Source organism: Miscanthus floridulus, chromosome 18, assembly GCF_019320115.1.
Source record: "Miscanthus floridulus cultivar M001 chromosome 18, ASM1932011v1, whole genome shotgun sequence".
Lineage (NCBI taxonomy): Eukaryota > Viridiplantae > Streptophyta > Magnoliopsida > Poales > Poaceae > Miscanthus > Miscanthus floridulus.
Window position 1 is genome coordinate 22,036,860 of NC_089597.1, and position 26,244 is coordinate 22,063,103.

Sequence of the window (26,244 nt, forward strand, 5' to 3'; positions counted from 1 at the left end):
CACCTTTTACTCGAGAAGCAGCCCAGGCTCCGAGGGGTTTTTTTCAAAGGACTTGTCTAGAAATCGGAACAGAAGGTAAAACGCTTTACGATAACGCTTCAAGGGAGACTCGGCCATGCCTCCGCAGGGCCGAGCCTCCCTCGGGGGCTAGAAGGGGGGAACCCCCCCTAAGTCCCGGACACCATTTCTTAATCGATTTTCAGTTAAATGCCTACGCCAAACTCTCTCTAGCGTGCTCTAACAGACCATTTGTAAAGAACCTAAGGACCAAAAGTATGTCTCAAGGCTAAAAGGCCGGCCGAGCTGTGAGAACGACCTACGCCTCCGGGCTACGGCAACTCCCTCACCACCTTTTACCCGAGGGACAACTTAGGCTCCAAGGGAGTTTTTACAGATGATGCGTTCGGAGGCAAGACAGAGGACAGAGGCTCGGAAATACAATAAAACGATTAGAAAAAACACATATATATACAAGCACCTCACAAAGGCCTCGACGGCCACAAACATCATGATACAGTAACAAATCTAACTTATTACATGGCCCCCTCGGCCCAGGTCAAGGCGCAGGGTCTCCCGCGTCGGCAGACGGCGAAGGAGGGACCACCTCCTCTTCGAACAGCTTCGCCAACGCCGTGCCGGGGCCCTCGACTGCCGCTTCCAGCCTCGTCAGCTCCTCCTCGGCCTCGACAGCATCATCGGACAGGACATAGCCGTCACTGATGCCTTCGACGTCGACGCTGGCGTAGTGCGAGGAGACGACAGCCAGGGCACGTTTGATGCCTGTGTGTAGCGCCTCTCGCAATCGCTGACGTGTTTGGCCAATCAACGCAGTCAGGCGGCTCCTAAGGGAGCTGCCCGATTGAACCCCCTCCATCTCCAGGGCCTCGCAGACGACACGAGTGGCGCTCTGCAGCACGTCGTGCTCCTCGATCTCGCGATCGAGCACTGTCTGTAGCGCGACGGAGGCCTCGGTCAACCGCGAGGCCTCATCGTCCAACCCTGCGCCAAAACAAGTAGAACAGGATTAAGCGTCAAAGAAAACAAGCCAAACAGGGGCGCGAGGCCTGCGGGACTCACCCTTGGCCTTCTCCTCCTAGCGCCGGACCTCGACCTGAGAAGCCTTGGCCTTCTCCTTTCAGCGCTGGACCTCGACACGAGAGGCCTCGGCTGCCCTAGAAGCCTCCTTCTCCAGTTCTGCGTCGCGACAAGAAGTCAGGTGTCGAACGCATGAAAAAATGAACGAAACAAAGGGAACAGGACTCACCCTCGGCCACCTTGGTAGCCTCTGCCAAGGCACCTTTCGTCAACTCATGCGCCCGCTGCTCCGCACCCAGCTGCCCGACGATGGCTATGGCGGTGGCCCTCGCTTCTTCCGCCCGGGAGTTTGAGGCGTCTCGCTCGTCGACCACACGGGTCAGTTCCTCCTCCAGCTCCTTGACCCGTGCCGCCAAAGGGGCGACCCGCCCCTGAGCCGTGGCCGCTTCAGCCTCCCGGTTGTCACAGCGAAGATGGAGATCCTCCGCCTCCGCGCTCCGCGCCGATAGAAGCTCGTTGGCGTGGGCGAGCAGCTCCCTCTGCCGACAGAGCTCGTCCCAGACGCCCCTCTCCTGCCGAAGGAACAGCGACTTCCCGAAAGACCGGGCCTCGAGCTCCTGGATAGGCAGAACACAAGTTGAGCACTATGAGTAAACCCAAAGAAAGACGATGTCACACGAGAAAAGGGGGATACGTACCTGCGAGACCCCGGGCAGGTCATTGGCCACGACGGACAGCGCTGTCCGTAGCGACCGTTCCGCCAGGCTGCGGTACTGCTCGAGGGTGTCCCAGCGACCCCCCTCGGCCACGTCCTCAAGTGCAAAGATGGGCTCCCCCTCGGGGTCGTCCTAGCTCCGCCACCAGACGCGCGGGTGATCCCACCCGTACGGCTCAGGCCGCACTCGCACGAGGGCCACACTTCCCTCGCCCGAAGCCGAAGTCGGCTGTTCCACGGCGTTGGCCGCCCCGGCATCGGCCACCCCCTTCCCCCGGGAAGCATTGTCGGCAGGGATCGGGCGGACCTCCGCCTCCCGGGTGCTCCCCTATACCGGAAGCTCGCTCTGAATTGGCGGCAGGGTTGAGGCTTGCCTCGCCTCCGTCTCCACCTCTAGGGCCGCCGCGCTTATTCCGTCCTCCACCACTTCGGCCCCGAAGTTCCCGGGCGCCGCGATCTCCACCACCTTGGCCCCTGAGGTCCGGAGGGCCTCGGCAACCGTGGGGGCCTCGACCTCGACCTCGCCCTCGGTGGCCTCGACAACCGAGGGGGCCTCGACCTCGACCTCGGTGGCCTCCACGGCCGAGGGGGTCTCGGCCGCACCCACAGTGGCCTCGACAGCTGCAGGTGCAGCGGCCTCGCGGAGTGTAGGCTCCTCCTTCTCCTCTCGCCCCACGGCCGCCTGGGTAGCCCCTCCCTGTGCGACCAACTCCTGTACATCCACCGCCCCTGGGGCGATGGAACCCGTGCCCACCTTGAGCGCCTTGCGCGGCGCAAAGGCAGGCACTTCCGCCTGACGCTTCCGGCTAAAGGCAAAACACGGTCAGACCCGCGACCAAAACAAAAGCAGGAGATGTTAAAAAACTTCACTAACAAAATGCTCACCTCGAGCGGATGCCCAACCGCTTCTTCACCGCGTCCCTCCTCTGCAACGGCGGCGGTGGCGGCAGCAGCACGGCCTCTGTGTCCACCGGTGCCAGCTGGCCTCCGCCGGACCCCGGCACCTCCTTGACCCTTCGCGGAGACAATGGGGTCGCCCCCACCATCGCTCGCTCCACCTCCACCGTCGAGCCCATCAGGCTGACGGCACGCTCCTCCGACATCCGCGCATCGGGCGGTCCGGCCTCGGCCCCGGGACGGGCCGCCACCGGCCCCGGGACACCTCCTCCTCCTAGGAGCATCAGGCGCCTTGCCGGCGCCCCGGGCACCATCTCCCTAATGTCGGGAAGGTGTTCTAGGCAGGCCGTCCCCACCTCACGCCCGCCGCCGTTGCCCGAAGAATCCGACACCGACGACGAGGGAGACGGCTCCAACGGGAGACCATCGAGCTTCTGACGCCGGCGACGGGCGTCCAGCTTTTCACGCGCGAGGAGCTTCTTCGTGCGCTTCGCCTCCTTGGCGTCTTTCTTCTTCTTCTGCTCCTCGACGCGCGCCCTGTTCATGGCTCACCGCCGGGCGTCCTCGGGAACGGGTGGCGGGGAGTCTCGCACGTCTCTTATCCCCTGTGGGAACGACGAAGTAAGATAACAGACAAAAAAGGCGAAAAACAAGAAGGCCGCGAAAGCCTCGGCAACATCCAACTTACCAGTGAAATGTGCCCCCGCGACGGGCGCATCGGGAACGGCATCAAATCGTCGATCTTCGGCTTCCCTTCTACCGCCTCTCTCACCCGACGCAGGGTCTCGTCGTCGGTAAGAGCGAAGGCGGACATCCTGATACCGGCGATCGGATCGCTCGGGGTCATCTCGAACAGCCGCCGCCGCCGAGCCATCAGCGGCAGCACCCTCCGGCGGTGAAAAGCCGCCATGACCACGGCCGCTGAAAGGCCGCGGTCACGCAGCTTCCCCAAGGCCCTCAAGAGCGGTTCCAGCCTAGGCTGATCGACCTTGATGACGCCGTATCCCCATTTCTCTGGCTGACTCTCTACAACCCGCCTGGTATAAGGGGGAAGTCCTCCGTCGTTGTTGCGGAGGTAGAACCAACTGTGATACCAACGACGGTTGGACGATGATAGTTGGGTCGGGACGTAGAGGGACTGCCGGTCTTGGCGCACCTGAAGAGTGCAGCCGCCGGCCCTCAGCACCTTCCGAGCCCCCTTCGTTCCCCCCGGCTTGGTGGTGAACGTCGCTCGGAACAAGTGGAGCCACAGCTCCCAGTGGGGAGCGATCCCCAAGTACCCCTCGCAGACGGCGACAAAGATGGCCGCCTGCGCGATGGAGTTGGGGCTGAAGTTGTGAAGCTCCACACCATAGTAGTGTGGGAGCGCCCACATGAACTGATCCACCGGCGACCCGAGGCCTCGCTCGTGGAAGACGACGAAGCTCACCACGTAGCCGTCACGCGGCCTCGGCTCCGACTCGTTCCCCGGAGCGATCAACTCCGGCTCGTCGGGGTCGGTGATCGGGCGAAGAAGACCGGCCTCCATGAGCGACTGCAGCTTCTCCTCGGTGACGTCAGACCGCTCCCAGGGATCCGCCGGGAGGATGACGGGACCACCAGCCATTGCGCGGTGGAGGACGCTGCTACGGTGGTAATCTCTCTCTCTCTCTCTCTCTCTCTTTCTTTTAGTCTCTCGCTCTCGCCCTTCTCCTCCCCGGCGCTCTATGCTCTCAGCAACGGCACGGAGGCAGCGAAAGCGAATGCGGAAAAGGTAAGGAGGGGGAGGGCGAGGCTCTTTGCGTATTTATGCAGGGACGAGACGAAATCGTGGGCGATGAAATCAGGGAGGTTTCCCCCAAAAATCCGATGCGGTTATCCAGATCCGGTCTTACCGCCCACGCGCCCACTCCCTCCTCATTAATCACACGTACGGTTACGTCCCGTCGGCTGACACCACGTCGCGTCCAACCGCAGCAGCAGCAGGCGCCGTTTCGCCTCCCCGAAAAAGCTGCCTCAAAAGACACGCCTGCCGTTGTTAGCCGTAGGGAGAGAAATAACCCCCACCCGATTCCTTTCAGGCAAAGGAACTGGGCACCGAGCCCACTACGGTCCAGGGGTTCGAAGGCTGGGCCCTTAGGGGTTTCGACAGCCGCCCCAGGGCAACAGAGTCAGGGGCGACTACGGGCGAGCCTATACGAGGCCGAGGCCCAAGCAAGCGAAACGCTTGGGACGCCCTGTGTCGTGTCCGAGACCGGCAGGGAGGTCTCCAAATGGGATCCCACCGTAGGGAGGCACTGAGCCACCGAGGCCCAGCGAACGGCCTCGGCACCCACTAGAGAAACCCTCTGGTACTCTTGGAGTGTGTCTCCGGACCGCTAGCCGACCCCCAGCGAATGGGGTACGGGCCTCCACTCGGACTTACCCGATAACAGCTCACCGGAAATGCCATCGCTCGCGCCCACCGAGGGTAGCGTGGCACATTCCACCCCTCCTTCCGAGCGAAAAGGAAGCACGAGGGTCGAATAAAAAGTCAGGAGAATCCCTGACGGCCCTCTTGCTCTGCGCAGAGGCTAAGGGACTCTTCCTGCAAAACATTGCCGAGGCCCAGCGACTTGGGCTCGCACACGAGGGGGCTCGGCAAAACAAACCCTCCTTCCGAGCGAAAAGGAAGCGCGAGGGTCGTTCAAAAAGCCAGAAGAACTCCTGACGGCCCTCTTGCTCCGTGCAGAGGCTAGGGAGCTCCTTCTACAAAAGACACCAAGACCCCGCGACCTAGGCTCGCACCCGAGGGGGTCTCGGCAGACAGACCCTCACGCGCGAGGGGCGAACCAAAAGCCAGGGGGACCTCTGACCGCTCTCTCGCTCCGTGCGAGAGACTCGGGGGCTCCTCCTGCAACTTTGCCGAGACCCAGCGGCTCAGGCTCGCACACGAGTGGGCTCGGCAAACAACCCCCCGTCCGAGCGAAAAGGACGTGTGCGGGATGAACAAAAAAGCCAGGAGGACCCCTGACCGCCCTCTCGCTCCGTGCGGAGGCTCGGGGGCTCTTCCTGCACCCAAGAAAAAGACAAGCGACCCAAGCCTGTTACGGTCCAGGGGTTCGAAGGCTGGGCCCCCAGGGGTTTCGACAGCTGCCCCAGGGCAACAGAGTCAGGGACGACTACGGGCGAGCCTGTACGAGGCTGAGGTCCAAGCAAGTGAAATGCTTGGGACGCCCTGAATCGTGTCCGAGATCGGCAGGGAGGTCTCCGAATGGGATCCCACCGTAGGGAGGCACCGAGCCACCGAGGCCCAGCAAACGGCCTCGGCACCCACTAGAGAAACCCTCCGGTACTCTTGGAGCGCGTCTCCGGACCGCTAGCCGACCCCCAGCGAACAGGGTACGGGCCTCCACTCGGACTTACCCGATAACAGCTCACCGGAAATGCCATCGCTCGCGCCCACCGAGGGTAGCATGGCATCTTCCACCCCTCCTTCCGAGCGAAAAGGAAGCACGAGGGTCGTACAAAAAGCCAGGGGAACCCCTGACGGCCCTCTCGCTCTAGGCAGAGGCTAAGGGGCTCTTCCCGCAGCATCGTCGAGGCCCAGCGATCTGAACTCGCACCCATGGGCTCGGCAATCACAATGAAAACCCCTCACTCGAAAGAGAAAAAAGCCCCTGAAGAAGTGAAATCACTCCTACAGGGCCTCGGGGGCTACACCCGGCGGGTGCGCTCGCGCGCACCTACCAAAACCTTGAGTACGAAACACAATCTCGACGGGAGCAGCTGCAAGCCAAGTATCGACAAACCCTCAGGGAGAGTGCTCGCACTCCCCCCAAGGCTCGGGGGCTACTGTCGGATACCATAAAAAGGGGTACCCTAAGCAAGAACCAAAAAACGACTGCTTAGACTTCGTAAAGATCGAAACCAGCTAACAACCGCTGGCCTCGGCCGATTCTCTGACTCGCCCGAGGCCCCCTCACCACTGACCTCGGGCGATCCCCCACCGAAGGCCTCGGCCGACCCCCTCTCATCGTAGGCCTCGGCCGGGTCGCTGACCCTCCGTCTCGCACGAGGCGGGCTTGGCAGCACTCCGCTGCCTCTTCCTTCACCCGTCCCTCTGACAAAACGTCGCGTCGCATTAACTCAGCCAACTGCTACCGCTGACATCGGCCGCATGCTCGGCACAGTATAGCGGAATGGCCGACGGGACAGGAGGCAGGACTGGGCAGGGGTTACCCGCCACTGTGCCCACCGCCATGCACATGGTTGACGCCCATGCCTCACTGTGCTGCCAACTCTTGCTCCGAGAACAACGCGGCGTGGGGAGCCACGTCTGGGATACTGTGGCCTCGGAATCAGTACCCAGGACCAATAATTCCCTCCAAAGCCTTGGCAGTTGGCTTCAGGGGCTCGGCAGCCTGAGGATCCACGTCCGCCGAGCCCCCCACGATGGCCCGGCCTCGGCACAGCGGGTCTCGGCCTCAGCACAGCGGGTCTCGGCACAACCGACTACAGCAGCCACCAGGCCTCGGCACTTCACCAAGTCAACAAATGTACAGGAGCGCAGCATGTCGCCGGCCTTGGAGACCATACCGACTAGACACCGACGGGAACTCCCACGACGCCACGCTGCTCCAGGGAGCAGAATACGTCAGCAAATAGTAGCCTTCTCATGTACTTCTGGCTTCCTCCTTGTGGCTATAAAAGGAGGTAGCTGGTACCATTTCTAGGGACAGAAGAACAAGGAGCAGAAGGAGGAACTCTCCAATAGAACTACACGCTTCTACGCTGCTTGAGAACAACGCCTCAAGTAGCCCGCACCACCCCCGCCGAGACCTGGGGCTAGCTCCCTCTCTCACCTAGCTTGTAACCCCCTACTACGAGCACTCCGGTGCAAGGAATACAAGATCGATCTCTCAGACTGGACGTAGGGCCTCGATTGCCTGAACCAGTATAAACCTTGTGTCTCTTTGCATCACCATCCGGTTCGGGAGCACGCAGCACAAATTTACTCGTTGGTTGAGGACCCCCCCCGGTCCGAAACACCGACAACCCCCCTTAAGGAAATGCTAGTTGAGGGGCTCCAATAAGAAGCGGGCATACTACCTCCTGAGGAATTCACTAGTATTGGGTTTTTCATGGCACACAAAGGTATGCTATGCATTCTAACAAAAGCTTGGGAGATAAAAGAATGCGAAGCACCAGAATCAAAAAGTACGGTAGCAGAAATAGAGTTGACGCTGAACGTACCCAACATGACCTCAGGCGTCTCCTAAGCTACATCAGATGACACATAGTTCACCTTCGCTGTGAGAGGTGGTCGGGCGTTGAACTTCTGATTGTTGGTCTAGTTCTGAGGTGCTTGCTGGTTCAGCTTCTTAGGACACTGATGAGCATAGTGACCTACTTCTCCACATCGATAACAGGCATTGGGATTGTTGGGTGCACCACTCTTCATAGGAGCATTGTTAGGCACTCCCTGGCGTGTTGCCGGATTGCTAGTCTGTTGCGGGGGACGCTGATTTCCAAACTGTTGCTGATACTGAGGGCGTTGCTGGAACTGGTTCCGATGAGGATACTGACCACGGTTTCCCTGGTGAGTTGGTCCTTGATTCCTCTACTGGAAACCTTGCTAGGGATAAGCACGTGGGCGAGTGTTGCTTCCAGAAGCTTGCCCTTGGAGCCTTCTCTTCTTAGCTTCCATCTCCTTGCGCTTATCATCAATCACGATTGCGCGATTCACCAAAGACTGGAAGTTAGGATAAGTATTAGACATCAGCTGGAGCTGCAGTCCATCATAGTCCCTTGAGGAAACGGCGTTGCTTATCCTTGTCATCCGCTACATCATTAGGAGCGTAGCGTGATAGTTGTGCGAACTTGTCCCGATACTCCGCCACAGTCATTGATCCTTGCTTGAGAGATCTAAATTCTTCCTGCTTCAGTTCCACTAGTCCATCAGGAATATGGTATGATCAGAAACTGTCCTTGAATTCCTGCCAAGTGATTGCAGGAGCATTGTTGGGATGTCCAAACTGGAATGATTCCCACCAATCCTGAGCAGCTCCTTGGAGTTGCCCGGAAGCGTACAACACCTTCTCAAGGTCATTGCATTGTGCTATGTTCAGTTGTTTCTCCACTGCACGCAACCAATCATCGGCCTCCATAGGGTCTGAGGCATGGGTGAACACCGGTGGACGACCTTTCATAAACTCTCCATGCTTATCTCTAACCTGGACAGGCGGTGGCCCTCTTGCAGGTTCATTGTCCAAGCGCTGCATCATAGCTTGCATCAGCTGCGCTTGCATTCCCAATATCTGTTCCATTGTCACAGGTGGCGGTGGTGGATTTATAAGGGCATCACGCCCACGACCACAGCCTCTGCCTCTTCCTCCTCTTGCGGCCATCTGTTTTCCAACAAATGCGCAAAATTTAGAGATTTTTTCAGTTATAGAGAGCTTACAAAAGATAAGAAACAATGCTGAGAATTTTCTGGACAAGATTCAAATTCAGCAGTTCAGTAAAACTGTTATAACTCGAGTTTCAGAGATCCAACAGAGGTGCACCAAGATTCGTTAGAAAGCTTAGGATATCAGCTACAACTTTCATTTAGACCACTTATACAGATTCGGACTCACACATAGTCAAAAGTAGAGCTAAACCGAAACTGTTCTGAGTTCTAGACAGTGCAGGAACATCAACTTGTGACAGCTAGATCTCCCAAACCTGAACAGCTATTGACGTGATTCCAAAGACACTTGAAATATACAGAGGTCTAGTTGTCTCCACAAAAATTTTAGAATTTTTATCATCCCAGATTTCGAGATACTAGATAAAGAACACAGGCTGCTCCAGAAATCAGCACAGCAGAGATAAGATAAAACGAAACATCTGCATTAAGATTTCATTCTAAATTTAAAGTTCCCATCTAAGGAAGTTGTGGACATGCCCACAAACTTCCAGCAATCAAGCAAAATACCAAATCAACCAAGTTCACAAATTAAACATCTAATCAACCAAGTTCACAAGACCAACAAGACTAAATAAGAACACGAACTAACGACGTGATAATCTAGATCAAGGCACCTAACACCTATGGAGCGGTGTCAATCATGGTAAAGGAACGGCGCTTCTTCTTGTAGATGGAAGGCTGTCCCAGTTGTGCTCGAAGTTCATCCACTTGTTTCTGAAGACGTCTCTGCGCCCTCTGAGATGCACGCAGTTCTCCTTTGACTTCATCATCCACTCCCTGCATAGCGTGGACATGTTGCACCGTTGCCTCCAGAGTTGGGTCATTCTCTGGTGGAGCCAAAACCTGCCAAACACCCCCATAATCATTTCGAGGAAGGAACCTGAAGCGATCCTCCCTCATGGCCTCAAAGCGACGACCATGGTAGTGGATGTAGGCATTCTGTGCTGCATCCTCCATGCCATCCAAAGCATGGGCTCTCCTGGCAGGGGCATAGTGGATAGTCTCCACCTCATGTCCATTAATGATATTGTTCCATGCGGTGACCACCAGCTCTACCTTCCAGAAGGTAGCCTCCAATGGGTGCTTGTACTCGGCGCAGTGGTAGCTGATGGAGGCGTGCAAGTCGGGGAAGTAGTCGTCCAGCACGTGGGTGAGGAGAGTGTGGTAGTAGGCTATCTCTGGAGCTGGCTTGAAGTAGTACTTGCACTTCCAGCCAATCTCCTCGTCCTCCACGGGAACAGCTGGGGAGGGTGCATGTGTAGGGGAAGTAGCCGTCGACTCCTCAGGTGTAGCTACCACAGGGTAGACGGGCACGGCGACTGGTGTAGGAGCAGGTGTAGGCGTCGGTGTAGCCATCTCCTCATCATCGGAGATGATCACAATCTCCCTCTCCACCGGTGGGGCACGCGGGGTGAACATGGCACGATAGCCGGCGGTGCTGAGTCGAGCAGTCTTCGGATTATGAGACATCTATAGATTTAAAGTGAGATAGAATTAGAATCAACAATTTTAAATAATAGATTAAGGTATGAAAAGCATAAATGTTTTAATAAAATAACAAGAATAAGTCAGTAAGCAAGAAACCAGAGGAGCAAAGATGCTAAAACGACTATTTTCTAACTAGACTTGCGTCCTACAGTCAACCTGGCTCTGATACCAATTTGTCACACCCAATTTTAAGGATAAAATTGAATGCACAAAACTCATGTGTGCCCAGGAAACAATCACACACATAAGCTGACAAATTACATATAGTATCATCACGGTGTCTCATACATCAGAGTTATAATAAAACTTAGTCTTATACATCACAGCGGAAAGATAAAAAGATAATAAACTCTCGTGGGCTTCATCACAGGGAAGGTCAACTGGTTGACCACAAGCCTAATAATCCTCCGGGAAATCCTCATACCCGTTGTCATCTGTTATCCATCCGGGATTTTTATCCAAATAAAGAAAATAAACAAGTGTAAGTACATTCCGTACTTAGCAAGCTAACATGGGGTTATGAAGCTCAAAAAGGATAGACTCTGGTTTACTGCAGTTAGCATTTTTAATAGGTCAAACTTTTATTCTCAAGTATTATCAAGTTTTGCTTAAGCTCCCATTTAATTCCCATAAGAACATATATCAGAGTCATGTGTACCATATATCATCATTAAACAGCTTTATAAGATCATCATCAAGTATCTAGTTATTCTATGAGTTTTCCGGGCCGCTCGTAACCGTGAGCACGACTGTTATAACAGTTTGTTACCCTCTGCAGAGGTGGTGCACATTCACCGCGAGTCGTGATCCCCATATGCCCGGGTTAATTACTCCCATGTCACTACCAAGGTGAGCGGGCAGGGTACACTATGAAGCCATTTCATAGGTTTCCCTAACAAGTTAGGGCCGCTAGGATTCCTTGGCAGGCAGATGTAGGAACCCCCCTTTCCTATGGCACATATCCATCGTGGCTATACTCATAGGAACAGAGGCAGCCCTATACCCAAAGTGGCAAGCCCCATTTGCGCCAAAAAGGTAACCTCTAACTAGCTAGGAAAGATCCTATTACTGAGCTAAAGTCAGAGCCATATGACTCTCCCGGTTGCACTGTCAGTCCTAGCTTTTGCCGACAGATAAGTCCTTATGGAGGGCCGGGAGCAACATGAACAAAGGTCATTTGCACTTTCACCCTATGGAACAGTTGTTATAAATCATGTTACTCACTTTGTTCCATAGTATCATTCATCAACATGTATGTCAAATTCAGTTAGAGCACTAGCAATCTACCCATATGCATTTAACCCATAGGAGACAAGGAACAGGATAAACAATCACTAGGATGTCCTTACGGGTATCAAAATTAGACACATGCAAATGAGTAATTGATTAAAGTGAAATAGGACATCAAGGAAGGCCCATATTATACTTGCCTTGGTTCACAAACTCGTGCTAGTCCTGCTGGTCGTCGAAGAGTTCTTGGTCTCCAACGTTTTCCTCACCGTCTGAACGCGACCAACACGGCAACATACAACATTCCAAAAGCATTCATGCAAAGCAAACATTCCTATCATTAGAACAGTACACCAACAATATTGAAAACAAGATAAAATATTTGTAAATATATTCTACGTCTCGCTACGATCACGTCAACACGAAGTTCACGAAAATCAGAGCTAAATAGCGAAAGTTATGATTTAAATGGGTTTTCCTATAGCCATATATTTAATTAAATCTAATCATGAAATTAAAAAGTTTCAAACTAGACTAACAGTAGTTCTAACATGTAGCTTATGAAATTACGAAGCTAACGCGATTTGAATGGATCAATTCGGAGCTAAAACGGCAATTTTATAAGCGAAACAGTTCAAATGGCATTTCTGTAAATACTGAAAACGTAATTTTGACTTAATCCGTGGAGTTTACGCTTTCCAAACGGGATTGCGCATTCGGGGAAATACGCTTTGGACTGCGGGTTAGGACTTAGAAAAGTCCAGGGTCTCTTTTGAAAAATAGCCACACGAAGGGGTATCTTTCACTGGTGGCCGTTGATCTCGCGATGGGCGGTTGAGATTAGACCGAGGAGGGAGAACAGGGGGGCTGGCCGGAACAGTACCCCAGGCGGCCAGGCGCCATGGCTAGCGGCGAAGTCTCACCGGTGAGCTCGGTTAGGGGGGCTAGGGGTCGCCAAACGAAAAACCGAGTGCACTGGGGGATGCGGGGAAGGAAGGGGGTCGCGGCCATGCCGTTACGGCGGCCGGGAACGGTGGGTAGCACGGTGGCCGCCATGGCCAGCGACCATGGCTCGCGGAGCTCGCGGCCAAGGCTCGAGAAGCCAAGGAAAAAGAAAATAGAGGTACCGGGAGATAGAGGGATGCCGGGGGGGGGGGGTTCTCACCACGGGGAAGAAGGGGGACGGCGAAGCACGACGGCGACGGTCCGTGCAAAGGCGGGCGGTGGATTTCCGGCGACCTTCGGGGCAGCGGTTGTAGCTCCCTCGCGCGCGGGTGAATGGGAAAATGGGGCGTGGAGACAGCAGGGAGGGGCGGAGACGGGCTCGGTGCCAATTTAAAGCGGCCGGGGCCCGAGGGGGGGCACGCTCCCACGATGCCGTTCGTGGGCGGCGGTTGCGGCTAGGCCGGGCGGTTTCGAGGCGCGCGGGGTGAAGACGGCGCCAACAAGCGGGCCCGGGCGTCAGCGGTAGGGCACGGGGGGAGGCGTGGGCGGTTGCTTGGCGCGGCTGCTGGGCCGAGCGGGGAAAGGGGAGAAGGAAGCTGGGCCGGCGGTTGCCAGGGAAAAAGCTCGTGGGCCAAGAACAAGGAAAGGAGGAGATGATCATTTTTCTTTTTATTTTCCAAACAAATTTTCCCAAAAGCATTTTCAAATAATTTTTGAATTCATTTGAACTCTAATTCAAGCACAATCATCCCATGAATAAATATTACAGCAGCATGTATGCATCCAAAAGTTTCTAATCTTATAATTGATTTTAATTCCCCAAAAATTATTAATTTCCTATAATTGAATGCACACTTATTAACATAATTAAATCAAATTTACTTATTTTAAAAGGATGAAAAATTTTGGGTGTTACACGGAGCCGGGACGACCCTGAGGGGGAGCCTCTATTCGCCCTCGAGGACGCAGCCGAGGGCGGGCGCTGGGGCACCTTTGAGCAATACCGCCAGCTGGCGGAGAGGTCGTTACGGATGGCGCTGTCCGTGGTGGCCGATGAACTGCCCGGAGTCGCCCAGGTTCGTGTTTTCTTTTCTCGCGCGACGTTGTCTTTTTCTGAGTTTTGTTGCAATCAATGACCCCTGTTCTGCTTCCCCAGGAGCTCAAGACCCGGTCCCTTGGGAAGTCGGTCTTTCTCTGGCGGGAGAGGGATGTCTAGGACCAGCTCCAGCGGCAAAAGGGCCTGCTTGCGGGTGCCAACAAGCTTCTGGCGGTGCGGAGCACGGAGGTGGAGGACCTCCGCCTCTGTTGTGCCGACGCGAAGGTCGAGGCGGCCACAGCCCAGGAGCAGCTCACCCCTCTAGCGACACGGGTCAAGGAGTTGGAGGAGGAGCTCGCCCGCGCAGCCAGTGATTGGGATGCCTTTAGGGCTCGAGCCGTTGAAGCTACGGCCTCGGCCACCGCTCTTGTGGGGCAGCTAGGGGCAGAACAGAACACGCACCAGCTGACAAAAGGTGCCTTGGATGAGGCCCTTGCTGCGGCTGAGGCCTCGCAAACCGAGGCTGTGGTTTGGAGGGGGACGGTCGAGGGTGAGTTTTAGTCCCCTCGTTTTGTTTTCTTTTCCTTATGTTCGCTCCCTAACTTCCTTGTGTGATGCAGAGCTGGGGAGTGAAGCTTCTAGGGCGGCCGGGGCTTCTCAGGTCGAGGCCCAGTGCTTGAAGGAGAAGGCTGAGGCTTCCTGGGCTGAGGCCCTATGCTGGAAGGAGAAAGCCGAGGCCTGTCAGGTCGAGACCCGACGCTGGGAGTAGAAGGCCAAGGGTGAGTTCTGTGGGCTTCCGCCCCCTAATTTAGGTTGTTTTTCCCTCGCTCAACCTCATTCTGTTTTCCGTGGTGCAGAGTCAGAGGCGGAGGTTACTGCCTGCGAGGCCTTGGAGGTCAAAGGGGTTCAGTCAGGCAGCTCCCTTGGGAGCCATTTGATCGTGCTGAGCGGCCAGATGCGCGAGCAGCTCCAAGGAGCGCTGCACACGGGTGTCAAGCGCGTGTTGGCCATCATCTCCTCTCACTACATTGGCATTGACCTCCTGGCCATCAGTGATGGCTATATCCTGCCTGATGATGACGAGGAGGCCGACGCGACGGTCATGAAGTTGATGGAGGCGGCGGAAGGCCCTGGCACGACGCTGGCGACGCTCTTTGAAGAGGAGGTGGTCCCTCCCCTACCATCTACCGATGATGGAGGTGTTTCTTAGTTGTTTTTCTCATGTTTCTGAGCCTCTGCCCTCTGTTGCTTCTGATCAGATTTCTTTTGCAAAACACCTCCTTGGAGCCTAAGCCGTCCCTTGGGCGAGAGGTAGTGAGGGAGTGCCGTAGCCCGGAGGCGTAGGCCATCTCACGACTCTACCAGCCTCTTGCTTAGGAAACAGACTTTGGTCCGAGGGGTTTTTACAACCGATTCGTCAGAGCGTGCTAGAGACTTGGCGTAGAATTTTTTTTTCGAAAAATGACTGAAGAATGGTGCGTGGGACTTAGGGGGAGTCCCCCATCTAGCCCCCGAGGGAGGCTTGGTTCTGCCGAGGCAGAGCCGAGTCTCCCTTACCGTGTTGTCGTATTGCCGAGACCCACGATGGGCTCGGGGGGGGGGGGGTTTCTCGAAAAATTAGACCAACTAAAGAACACTTTTTAATTGTATTCCGAGAAACAATATATACAATGCTTAGAAATTTAAGGATAGAAGCGACGTAGCTGTTCTATGTTCCAAGCATTGGTGAAGATTTCGCCCTTCTCATTGGCCAGCTTGTAGGTCCCGGGCTTCAGTACTTGGGCGATGATGTACGGTCCTTCCCATGGCAGGGTCAGCTTGTGGCGGCCCTTATTGCTCTGTGCTAGCCTCAACACTAGGTCGCCTACCTTCAAGTCTCAGCCTCGGACGTGCCGGGCCTAATAGCGCCGTAGGGTATGCTGGTATTTAGCCGAGTGTAGTAGCGCGACGTCTCGGGCTTCCTCTAGTTGATCGAGGGCGTCCTCTCGGGTGGTGCGGTTACTTTGTTCGTTATAGGCTTGTAGCCTTGGGGAACCATATTCCAAGTCAGTGGGGAGGATGGCCTCGGCCCCATAGACCAGGAAGAAAGGCATGAACCCCGTGGCTCGGCTTGGGGTGTTCCTCAGGCTCTAGATGACCGAAGGGAGTTCGGCGAGCCATTTCTTGCCAAACTTCGTCAACCGGTTGTAAATTCTTGGCTTGAGGCCTTGTAGGATCATGCCGTTGGCATGTTCTACTTGGCCGTTGGTCCTTGGGTGTCCTACGGCTAACTAGGCCACACGGATGTGGTGGTCGTCGCAAAACGTTAGGAACTTTTTGCCGGTGAACTGTGTCCCGTTGTCGGTGATGATGGTGTTAGGAACCCCAAACCTGTGGATAAAGTCAGTGAAGAACAGCACTGCCTGCTCGGATTTGATTCGATTGATCGGACGAGCCTCAATCCATTTGGAGAACTTGTCGATTGATACCAGTAGATGGGTGTAGCCTCCGGGGGCCTTTTGCAGAGGCCCGACATGTCGAGCCCCCATACGGCAAACGGCCACGTGATGGGGATGGTTTGGAGGGCCAGGGCCGGGAGATGTGTTTGTCGAGCGTAGTACTGACATCCTTCGCAGGAGCGTACTAGCTTGGTGGCGTCGGTGACCGCCGTCGGCCAGTAAAACCCTTGGCAGAAAGCATTTCCTACGAGCGTCCGAGGCACCGCATGGTGCCCGCAGGCGCCTGCGTGCAAGTCCCAAAGCAGGGCTCGGCCCGCCTCGGCAGTGATACATCGTTGGAGGACACCGGAGGGACTTTGCCTGTACAATTCGTCATTGCAGAGGACGTAAGTCTTGGCTCGACGCGCAAGCCGTTGGGCTTCGGTCTTGTCGCTAGGAAGCTCCCCCCGATCAAGCCAATCGAGGAACGGGATTCGCCAATCCGCGTTCTGATCGGTCTATGGAGGCTCGGTGTTGACTTCCATGACCTTGGGCTTGGTCGAGGGGCTCTCGGCAGTAGAGGGGGCGTCGAGCCTCGCCGTGGTTTCCACAGGTGGGCCCTCCTCCGTTACCAAGGTGTAGTCAATGGAAGGTTTGTGAAGGTCCCTGGCAAATACATTCGGGGGGACCGAATCCCATGCCGAGGCCATCCTTGCCAGTTCGTCGGCGGCCTCGTTGTACTTCCACGCGATGTGGTTTAGTTCGAGACCGTCGAACTTATCTTCTAGGTGACGTACCAACTTGCAGTAAGCCTCCATTTTGGGGTCGAGGCAATTTGACTCCTTCATGACTTGATCGACGACGAGCTGTGAGTCGCCCCGGATGTCGAGACGCCGTACCCCAAGTTCGATGGTGACTTGCAAGCCGTTGACGAGGGCCTTGTACTCGGCCATGTTGTTGGAGGCGGCGAAGTGGAGCCACACCATGTAGCGCATGTGTACTCCGAGGGGCGAGACGAAGAGGAGTCCCGCGCCTGCCCCGGTCTTCATCAGAGACCCGTCAAAGTACATGGTCCAGCATTCTGTCTGGACTTGGGGAGGTGGTAATTGGGTGTCGGTCCACTCAGCCACAAAATCGGCCAAGACCTGAGACTTAATCGCTTTCCGAGGCGCAAAAGTCAAGGTTTCCCCCATAAGCTCGATGGCCCACTTGGCTATCCTGCCTGAGGCCTCCCGGTTATGGACTATCTCTCCCAAGGGGAAAGACGATACCACGGTCACTGGGTGAGACTTGAAGTAGTGATGCAGCTTGCGCCGGGCCAGGACTACGGCATAGACCAGCTTCTGGATGTGGGGGTAACGTGTTTTAGTCTCGGAGAGCACTTCGCTGATGAAGTAAACAGGTCGTTGGGTGGGTAGAGCATGCCCCTCTTCCTGCCTTTCTACTACTAGGACAGCACTAACCACTTGGGTCATTGCGGTGACGTAGAGTAGGAGGGCCTCGTCCCTGGCTGGGGGTACCAGGATGGGAGGATTTGTGAGCAGCGCTTTGAGTCTATTGAGGGCTTCTTCGGCCTCGAGGGTCCAAGAAAAATGCTCAGATTTTCTCAAGAGTCGGTACAGAGGCAAGCCTTTTTCGCCGAGGCGCGAGATGAAGCGGCTCAAGGCCGCAAGGCATCCCATGACCCTCTGTACTCCCTTGAGGTCTCTGATTGGTCCTATGCTGGTTATGGCCGAGACCTTCTCTGGGTTGGCTTCGATGCCACATTCCGAGACTATGAATCCCAAGAGCATGCCTTGGGGGACCCCGAACACACATTTTTCGGGATTGAGCTTGATGCCCTTCTCTCTAAGGCATTTGATGGCTATCCTTAAGTCATCGATGAGATCCTCGGCCTTTCTAGTCTTGACCACGATGTCGTCCACATAGGCCTCGATGGTTCGCCCAATGTGGTCGCCAAAGACCTGGGTCATGCACCGCTGGTATGTGGCCCCTGTGTTTCTGAGGCTGAAAGACATAGTCACGTAGCAGTACATGCCGAATGGGGTGATGAAAGAAGTCGCGAGCTGGTCGGACTCTTTCATCTTGATTTGATGGTAACCAGAATACGCATCAAGGAAAGACAGGGTCTCGCACCCAACAGTGGAGTCAACGATCTGATCGATTCGGGGTAATGGGAAGGGGACTTTTGGACAGGCTTTGTTCAAACCGGTGTAGTCTACACACATCCTCCATTTCCCATTTTTCTTCCTAACTAACACAGGGTTAGCCAACCACTCTGGGTGGGACACTTCCTTGATGAACCCGGCCGCCAAGAGTTTTTGCACCTCCTCACCGATGGCCCTACGCTTTTCCTCGTCGAAGCGGCGCAGGAGTCGCTGTGGACTGACTGTGCGCGAGGCTGAGGCTCGGTCGGTGCCGAGGCTGCACCGTAGTGGGGGGGTCTCGGCAGACACGAATCCCGAGATAGCCGAGACCCTGGTGCATAGTGCCGAGGCCCGGAGAGAGCGGTTGATCTGGTGTGCTGACTCGGAGGCGGTGATGACCCGGGCCAGGTTGTCCATGTCGTGTTGTTTTCGAGGCAGGGATCGCGGGGCACAGTGTAGTGCGGGCGCTGGTCGTGGGCACAGCGTCAGAATACAGTGACCGGTAATCCCCGCCGTGCCCTGTCTCAGCTGGTATGGCGCTGATGTGACCTCACGTCCCGTCGGCCATTCCGCGGTGTCGAGCCGTCGTCCGGCTGAGATTGCGGGAGTGGTTGACGTATTAATGGGACATGACGTGCTGTCGGGAAGATCGGTCGAGGCGGGGGCGACGGGCTATGGACAAGCCGGCCTCGAGCGATACGGGGAATGAGGCCTCGCGCGAGACGGAGATTGGGCTCCTTGCCGAGGCCTTCCGTGAGAGGCCTCGCGCGAGGCGGAAATTGCGTCAGGATGCCGAGACCTCCCGTGAGAGGCCTGAGGCGATGCGGAGAGCCGGGTGGGCTCGGACGGGGCTGGTTATGAGCTCATGGCTTACCCTCTAACTTTGCCGTTGATGGAATTTTAGTGACTCTTTTGGTGTACGCTCGGGGTACCCCATTTTATGATACCCGACAACATTCTAAATTTTAGTGACTCTAAAACAGGTCGGGCTACAGCTGGAAAGCGCAGGCCACCCCCTTGCACGCCACCTTGGCCCTACATCAAACAGGCTCTCAGAGACCGATCTCGAGAGAGGGTCGATAAAAGGCATAGGCAGATATAGCAGCTAGGAGCGATGGCCGTACGCGCATATACTAGTAGGACTAGGAGAGGAGCAGCAAATTAAAGGCATATATATGGCTGTGTTTAGCTATAGGAATTTGGATTTTGGGGCTACTGTAGTACGTTCGTTTTTATTTGGCAAATAGTATTCAAACATTGACTAATTAGGCTCAAAATGTTCGTCTCGCAATTTCTCACCAAACTGTGCAATTAGTTTTTCTTTTCGTCTACATTTAATGCTCCATGCACGAGCCGCAAACATTTGATGTGACAAGTACTATAACAACTTTTAGAAGTTAGGGGTGAAACTAAACAAGGACATAGGCAAATAGTAGTAGTTGCAACCCCAGCGATAGAGGAAGCAGTGCTACTGCTACGACTAGTGCTCGTAGCCGCTAGATACAAGGTGACGAGAGAGAGAGAGAGAGAGGGAGGAGAGAGGAGATCTTGATCTAGTTCTAGTAGAGTGCTCGCAGTGAAGCAAGCTGAGCTAGCTGCTAGGAAGAGGGGAGGAGAAGGAAGGAAGGGAAACGAAGAAGCAGCAGCAGCAAGAATCGAAGCAGGATGGGGCGCGGCAAGGTGGAGCTGAAGCGGATCGAGAACAAGATCAGCCGGCAGGTGACGTTCGCCAAGCGCCGCAACGGGTTGCTCAAGAAGGCGTACGAGCTGTCGGTGCTCTGCGACGCCGAGGTCGCCCTCATCATCTTCTCCAGCCGCGGCCGCCTCTTCGAGTTCTCCACCTCCTCATGGTACGTCTGCGTCACCTGCCTTGCTTATTAACCCTACCTCCGTCCTAGCTCCCTTGTTCAAAAGCACACACGGTCGCCGCTCCAAGCATCCATCATCGGATCTCCATCTCTAATCTCTACTAGCTCTTCATGCATGCGTGACATTTTGTGCCAAGAATTTCATGCATGTACGGAGTATGATGCTTGTTTGGAATTTGGTGTTCATATATCCGTGCCAACCTCAAGTTGTATACATTTCTTTTTTTTTTCCTTTGTGGATAGGGATATGTCCTGAAATTTCGCAGAAATGATATAATTAGTTTTGAGTTTGACGCTTTTTTTTTGTGGGATTTCATGTGAAGGCTAGCTGTTTTCTTTAGATCTGTCTCTGGCTCACACATGTAGATCATAGCCTCATACATACATAGTTCCTGTATGTATGCTTCTTTTTGCTGTTTGGGGAAATACCGGTTTGGTCATGTTATCATCTCAGCGCGCGCTCTCACCTTTCCTCTTTTGTTTCTAACTTCAGTTAAATAACGTTTGCTTTAAAGGGTCAGTCAATAGAAGAGGACAACACAGATGATCTCGATCTCTTCACAATCCGTTTGATCTATCTATCTGTAGGCTGCAGCTCTAACCCTCCTCGTCTCCTTTTTAGCGCATGTCAGCAGGGGGTCATTAGCTTCTTCCTTCTTGCTTCCTAGTGATGTAGTACATCGAAGGAGAGCTTGCACAGCTACCTGCTGGACTGGACCATTCTTTACATATCCAGATCTTGTTGTGAACATGAACACATCATTTTTTTTCTCATGTGTTTATCATGCATTTTTTCTAGCTGTGTGCGTTATTATTACTGGTGAGTCCCTATTCTCTAATAATTCTTCCCTGTGTTTATTTCTCTTAGCTTGCTTGGATTTCACTGTTCCATTGACACCCAACCTTTCTCTGCGTGGCATGGCATCTCACATCTGCTAGCTCTAGATTCTACTGTTCCATTGGAGTGTTGAGACCTCTCTCTCTCTCTCTACGTCTTGTCAAATGTCTAGGCTCCTCTGTCGTCGTGCAAGCAAGCGGCTGCAGCAGGAGGCAAAGTTACTGATGAGAGAGAGGCACATGTAGTACTCGTACTAGGTGTGCTGTATCGATTGGCCCGTCAGGAGTTATCCCCATGCTGGCGTACTGCATGCACGCCTTTCACTCTTTTAGGCATGCAGACAAGAGGGGCTATGCAAGGTGCATATGTATCCGGACCATATATGAACATCGTGTCATATCGTATGCAAAACAATATATACTGCTCCTAGAGTATAATCTGATGGAGAGAGAAAGTACCAATTCTTTTATGTGTGTTAGCTGATGCAGAGAAATCCAATGCAGGCTGACAATGCACATCATGTGTCAGTTTTGTTCCAAAAAGAAGCTGTACTCGGACTGATGATGAATGCGTCGGAGGGAGTTGTAAAAAAAATTACTGATTCCAGTTGTCGAAACTGTATTCAGTCAAGAATCCAATTTTGTATTGAGAGGTGTATGCATGCATGTGTTGGTCCAACCTTGTTCATTTGTCTAATTTAAGTAGAACTCTGAATATGATGGCTAATGAATATATCTTTGCTAATTTCTATATGTGGTTCTGTGCATAATTAATATTTTGCCGTTAGTTAATAGGAGGGGTAAAAATATATAATGCGATGAAGATATATGATTATTAGAGATGATATGCTACTGGTATTAATTTGGTTTTACCTTTCTATTAAATATAAACACAAAGTATTGCATCAAACTTTTTAATTTATTTATGTAAGCACATATCAATTGTATCAGTTTGTTGGTGTCTTGTCCTCTTGTTGATCCTCAATGCTTGCTTTCTCAACAGCATGTACAAGACGCTGGAGCGGTACCGCACCTGCAATTTTGCATCCGAAGCATCAGCTCCACTAGAGGCGGAATTAGTAATCTTATTACTGATTTATTTTCGCCACTTTTAGTGCATGTGTATGCATTTCATGTATGAACAGAAGCATGTTTTTTTATAGGATAAACGCATCTTCTAAGAACACATGGCTGGATAATTATTTCTGGAAATATATAAGAGATATGATACCGACAATAAATAATATGAAATCATGTAGGCAGATGTACGTGTGACTGGGTAGATAATGTTTTCACTATTACAAAATAATAAACACTATGTTTTTAAATAAAGTCGTATGAAAGCTTTATGGTTGAGTAATAAACACAAAAGATGATATTACACATTCAACTTTGCTGTGGTATATGTACATGTTGTATCTAGGATATTCTATCTAATAAATAATGAAATGCTGGCAAGAGGTACTGATGGACATATAATACTTTCTAATAATTGAGTGTGTATAGTATCTCTACTGTTTATATTTTACACTTCGATCTTGTGTTTCATGTGCTAGCTAGCTGTGTAATATATCAGCATGCACCTTATGCTAGATGCAACCAATCATGACATGCATACCGACTCCACTTTTGGTCAGTGCAAAGTCATGTACATAATTAACATTTTCAAAGTCAAATGTTATATATCTTAATTACTGCCGCCTACAGCTACTAACTCGCCGCCTCCCCACGTTAAGCTGGACTAGTAAGCTAGGTTTTATCTATGTGCGTGCACCAAAATTAGAGACACATTTCTGTATTTAATTAATGGTCACGATTTTTCTCAAACTAATTATTAGACCTGCTTTTCTTGTTCAACAGAATAATTATCAGGAGTACTTGAAGTTAAAGACAAGAGTTGAGTTCTTACAAACAACTCAGAGGTAAGACATTACTTTACAGTCAGTGAGCTATGTTGGTTGGAATTGGAATATATATCTACCACAAGTGCCAGGCTAATTAGGTTTGGTTATCTTAATCTGCAGAAATCTACTTGGTGAGGACTTGGGTCCACTTAACGTGAAGGAGCTAGAGCAACTTGAGAACCAGATTGAGATATCTCTCAAGCATATCCGATCATCAAAGGTAGCCAATGAAAATTGCATACATGCATTTATGCTCAGTACTTCAGTCAAGGTCAAATTTACCAAATTTCTAACCGGCCAGCAGTAAACAATGACATCATAAGATCAAATTTAGCAATTTCCTAACCAGCGACAAACATTTACAGAACCAGCAGATGCTCGACCAGCTCTTTGATCTCAAGCGCAAGGTGATCAAATCATTTTCAATATTTTTTGTTTTTCGGTCTCTTCCTAAAAGACTCCCGGAAATACTAACCAACAGTGAGGTTTTGCAGGAACAACAACTGCAAGATGCTAACAAAGACTTAAGAAGGAAGGTAATGCATTGTGAATGATAAGGCTCAGCCTGTGAATACATTTTATTCCTAGTGATGTGTTTGCATATTTTTTTATATATATCTATATATACATGATCACTGTTTTGGCAATTAAATCCTCATTCATGAAACTGAGCTTCATTCTGCATATACAAAATCTGACACAATAAAATTATTCAGGGGAAATAAATCTACACCATTGTATAAACTACAATACACTTAAGATTGGCACGGTTTAAATACATAGTGTTGCCTGGTGATACTGATGCAATAGTGATGCATACAAAGACACTAAAACCCAAAAAACTCCTGTAAATGAATTCCTAACAAAGAAAGGTATATGTTGCTAAAATTTCATAGCTATAGATTTATGAATTTAGACAAGTATTGTTGTTACCTTCTGTACTCCATCTGTCCATCAAGAGAAGTTTTGTATGCTCTCATTTTAAGTCTTCTATTATTGTACCAGATACAAGAAACTAGTGAAGAAAATGTGCTGCGACTGTCTTGCCAGGACATTGGGTGTAGTGGATCTAGTGGGCATGGTGATGAAGCCAACCAAGAACTCCTTCACCTTGCTCTTGATCCTTCCCTGCATATAGGGTGATCATTCTTCACTTGTTTCAAGTACAGAATTTATACACTACCAAATGATTAAAAATTCAGTATATATTTCTTATTTTGAATAAATTATATAGTTCTTTTTTTTGTTTCTGTATTGTCAGAATAATTCAACAGATCACTACTGAATTGGTAATTCATAGTAAAGCAAACATGGAAATAACTAACCTTACAGTTTCTTAATAGGTGGTAGAATTAAAATAAGTTGCCATCGTACAAAAAATGCTCTTGCATATTATCAGTGGAGTGTTAAAAAGCTGTAGTACCTGCAAAAAAATCCCCTGCAAAATGCTCTTCCATATTATCTGATCCTTTTACCCTCCTATGTAGGTATCAAGCTTACATGGACCACCTGAAAAATGATTAAGTTGCTTCTTTGTGCTCTGTGCTCAAGTGGCCATGGATCTTCTATATATATGTTGGACGTAATGCTTTTGACAAATCCTCTATATTTAACCATATCGGTCCTAGCTTTATGTACTGTATGTACTAAACTAAGAAGTCCTATGACTCTTTTGTTCAAGAAGAATGATCTGATCATGACTTTCTTGTTAAATAACCACCATATCTCATTTTGAATTGATCGTCTACTAAAAAGCAGTGCTTTTGTGAGTACTTAGCAACTAATATGTGATAAGGCTCTCTGATCATGTGATTAGTGCCATGTTACGTGTTTATCTTACTAGTGTGAGATTCGTCATAATTTTAATTGATCTGCGTTGTAGAGAAAAAGGGAAAAATGAATCCACCTGATTCAGGCTTTTGTAACATAAAAAAATAGAAATAGTCAACTAGTAATAGAGGCACACAATAACAATGGAACATATGTGACATGTTTAGAGCACTTATTACGACACATAATATAAATTTCAGAGTTTATATTAAAAAAATAAATGCTTAATTTGAAGCTTTATTGACATAATAATATGTTCCCGGCCAAGATATATCCAAAAGGCCAATCAGCTATTTATGTGGTACCATACTGGAATACAATAGTTTATTCCCCCATCCACCACAATTTTGTTTTTGTGTGCGACTATGCTTATGAACTAGCTTAGTATAACCATTTCCTCTTTTTGCATGAATAGTTTTTTTCCTTGTCATCAATGCAAGTTCTCTCTCTCTCTCTCTCTCTCTCTCTCTCTATATATATATATATATATATATATATATATATATATATATATATATATATATATATATATATACCACTGCGTGGGACTCTGCTAAACTGCTGGAACAAACTCGGACTCAAAATTCAAATTTAAAATTCTAGAGTTACTATTCATAGCACTATTCAAATTCGTGTCACTATTTAAAATACTCGCTACTATTTAAATTCGGAATATGATCAGTGCGCGAGCACTCACACGGGAGTGGCTCAAGTACTAGACTTCTTCACTATTCGAGCACTATGCGTGTAACTATTTGGAGCACTTCGTATTTCTTTATGGATGCAGGATGCGTGCGATTAGTGAGTATGAGTACGATTATTGAATATGCGTGCGATGAGTATGCTGATTAATATTTCTCAGGATCTTTTGTAGGCTGGCGAGACCAATATTTCAGCCGGTTGTGCGACTATGCTTTTGACAGTCCTACTCGATACTCACCGTATGCATCCCTAGCTCGCTTCAGAACCAGGCTAACCCGGTCTACCCCTCGCTATCCCCAGCCACGAACACACAGGACTCAGGCTCTATCGTCTCCCCAGGCAGTTCCACCCGAAGGGAACACTTCTCTGCGCACACAGGGTTCTCTACAAACGCCGCTACCAGGGCTAACACGAGAACAACACACGCAGAGGCTTCTCCTCTAGGGTCCCTAGCATAGAGACATCGCCCCATATGAACGAGCTTAAAGGAAGGCAGTGATTAAAACAGGAAAGCTTAATTCATTTTCACAGAGCAAGCTTACATACGGCTTTCCCTTTCGGGAAACCCTAAGCACTTAGCACAAACCTGATAGATTACCTTACAAGCTCAGGAGGAACACGGGGACCTCCCTTATTCTGTAATTTACAAAGGTGGAGTGATACAACGGTAGTGAGTGATTACTATTATTCGTGGATGATCCTCAGAATGCTTCTGAGATCATGTCTTCATGGTGTATGTGTGAGTGGAGAGTTGGTGTAG

The 26,244-nt window shown here is 51.5% G+C and overlaps 2 protein-coding genes across 3 annotated transcripts; one reads left to right on the forward strand and one right to left on the reverse strand.

Moving 5' to 3' along the window:
• Window positions 1-556: 556 nt before the first annotated feature.
• LOC136523446 (basal body protein 10-like) lies at window positions 557-2,853 on the reverse strand. The gene is made up of 5 exons (XM_066517129.1): window positions 2,636-2,853; window positions 2,085-2,556; window positions 1,734-1,883; window positions 1,265-1,652; window positions 557-999 (listed from the first exon to the last, which is right to left on the reverse strand). The coding sequence occupies exons 1-5, from the start codon at window positions 2,851-2,853 to the stop codon at window positions 557-559; spliced, it is 1,671 nt and encodes a 556-aa protein (XP_066373226.1).
• A 17,035-nt stretch (window positions 2,854-19,888) lies between these two features.
• LOC136520632 (MADS-box transcription factor 5-like) lies at window positions 19,889-24,659 on the forward strand. 2 transcript variants are annotated; one of them, XM_066514208.1, is made up of 8 exons: window positions 19,889-20,193; window positions 22,052-22,127; window positions 22,909-22,970; window positions 23,073-23,172; window positions 23,318-23,359; window positions 23,447-23,488; window positions 23,958-24,115; window positions 24,440-24,659. In XM_066514208.1, the coding sequence occupies exons 1-7, from the start codon at window positions 20,009-20,011 to the stop codon at window positions 24,093-24,095; spliced, it is 645 nt and encodes a 214-aa protein (XP_066370305.1). In that variant the 5' UTR covers window positions 19,889-20,008; the 3' UTR covers window positions 24,096-24,115; window positions 24,440-24,659. The 2 variants fall into 2 exon arrangements, with proteins under 2 accessions (XP_066370305.1, XP_066370304.1); XM_066514207.1 differs by having other exon boundaries at window positions 23,958-24,091.
• Window positions 24,660-26,244: the final 1,585 nt, after the last annotated feature.

Excerpts from the sequence above, each read along its gene's own strand:
- LOC136523446 (XM_066517129.1), bottom strand. The coding sequence starts at position 2,853 with ATGTCGGAGGAGCGTGCCGTCAGCCTGATGGGCTCGACGGTGGAGGTG. Across the intron at positions 1,884-2,084 it reads CAATTCAGAGCGAGCTTCCG|GACGACCCCGAGGGGGAGCC; the intron begins GTATAGGGGAGC and ends TGGCGGAGCTAG. Across the intron at positions 1,000-1,264 it reads GGCTACCAAGGTGGCCGAGG|GGTTGGACGATGAGGCCTCG; the intron begins GTGAGTCCTGTT and ends GTTTTGGCGCAG.
- LOC136520632 (XM_066514207.1), top strand. The coding sequence starts at position 20,009 with ATGGGGCGCGGCAAGGTGGAGCTGAAGCGGATCGAGAACAAGATCAGC. Across the intron at positions 22,128-22,908 it reads CTCCACTAGAGGCGGAATTA|AATAATTATCAGGAGTACTT; the intron begins GTAATCTTATTA and ends CTTGTTCAACAG. Across the intron at positions 23,360-23,446 it reads TCTTTGATCTCAAGCGCAAG|GAACAACAACTGCAAGATGC; the intron begins GTGATCAAATCA and ends GAGGTTTTGCAG.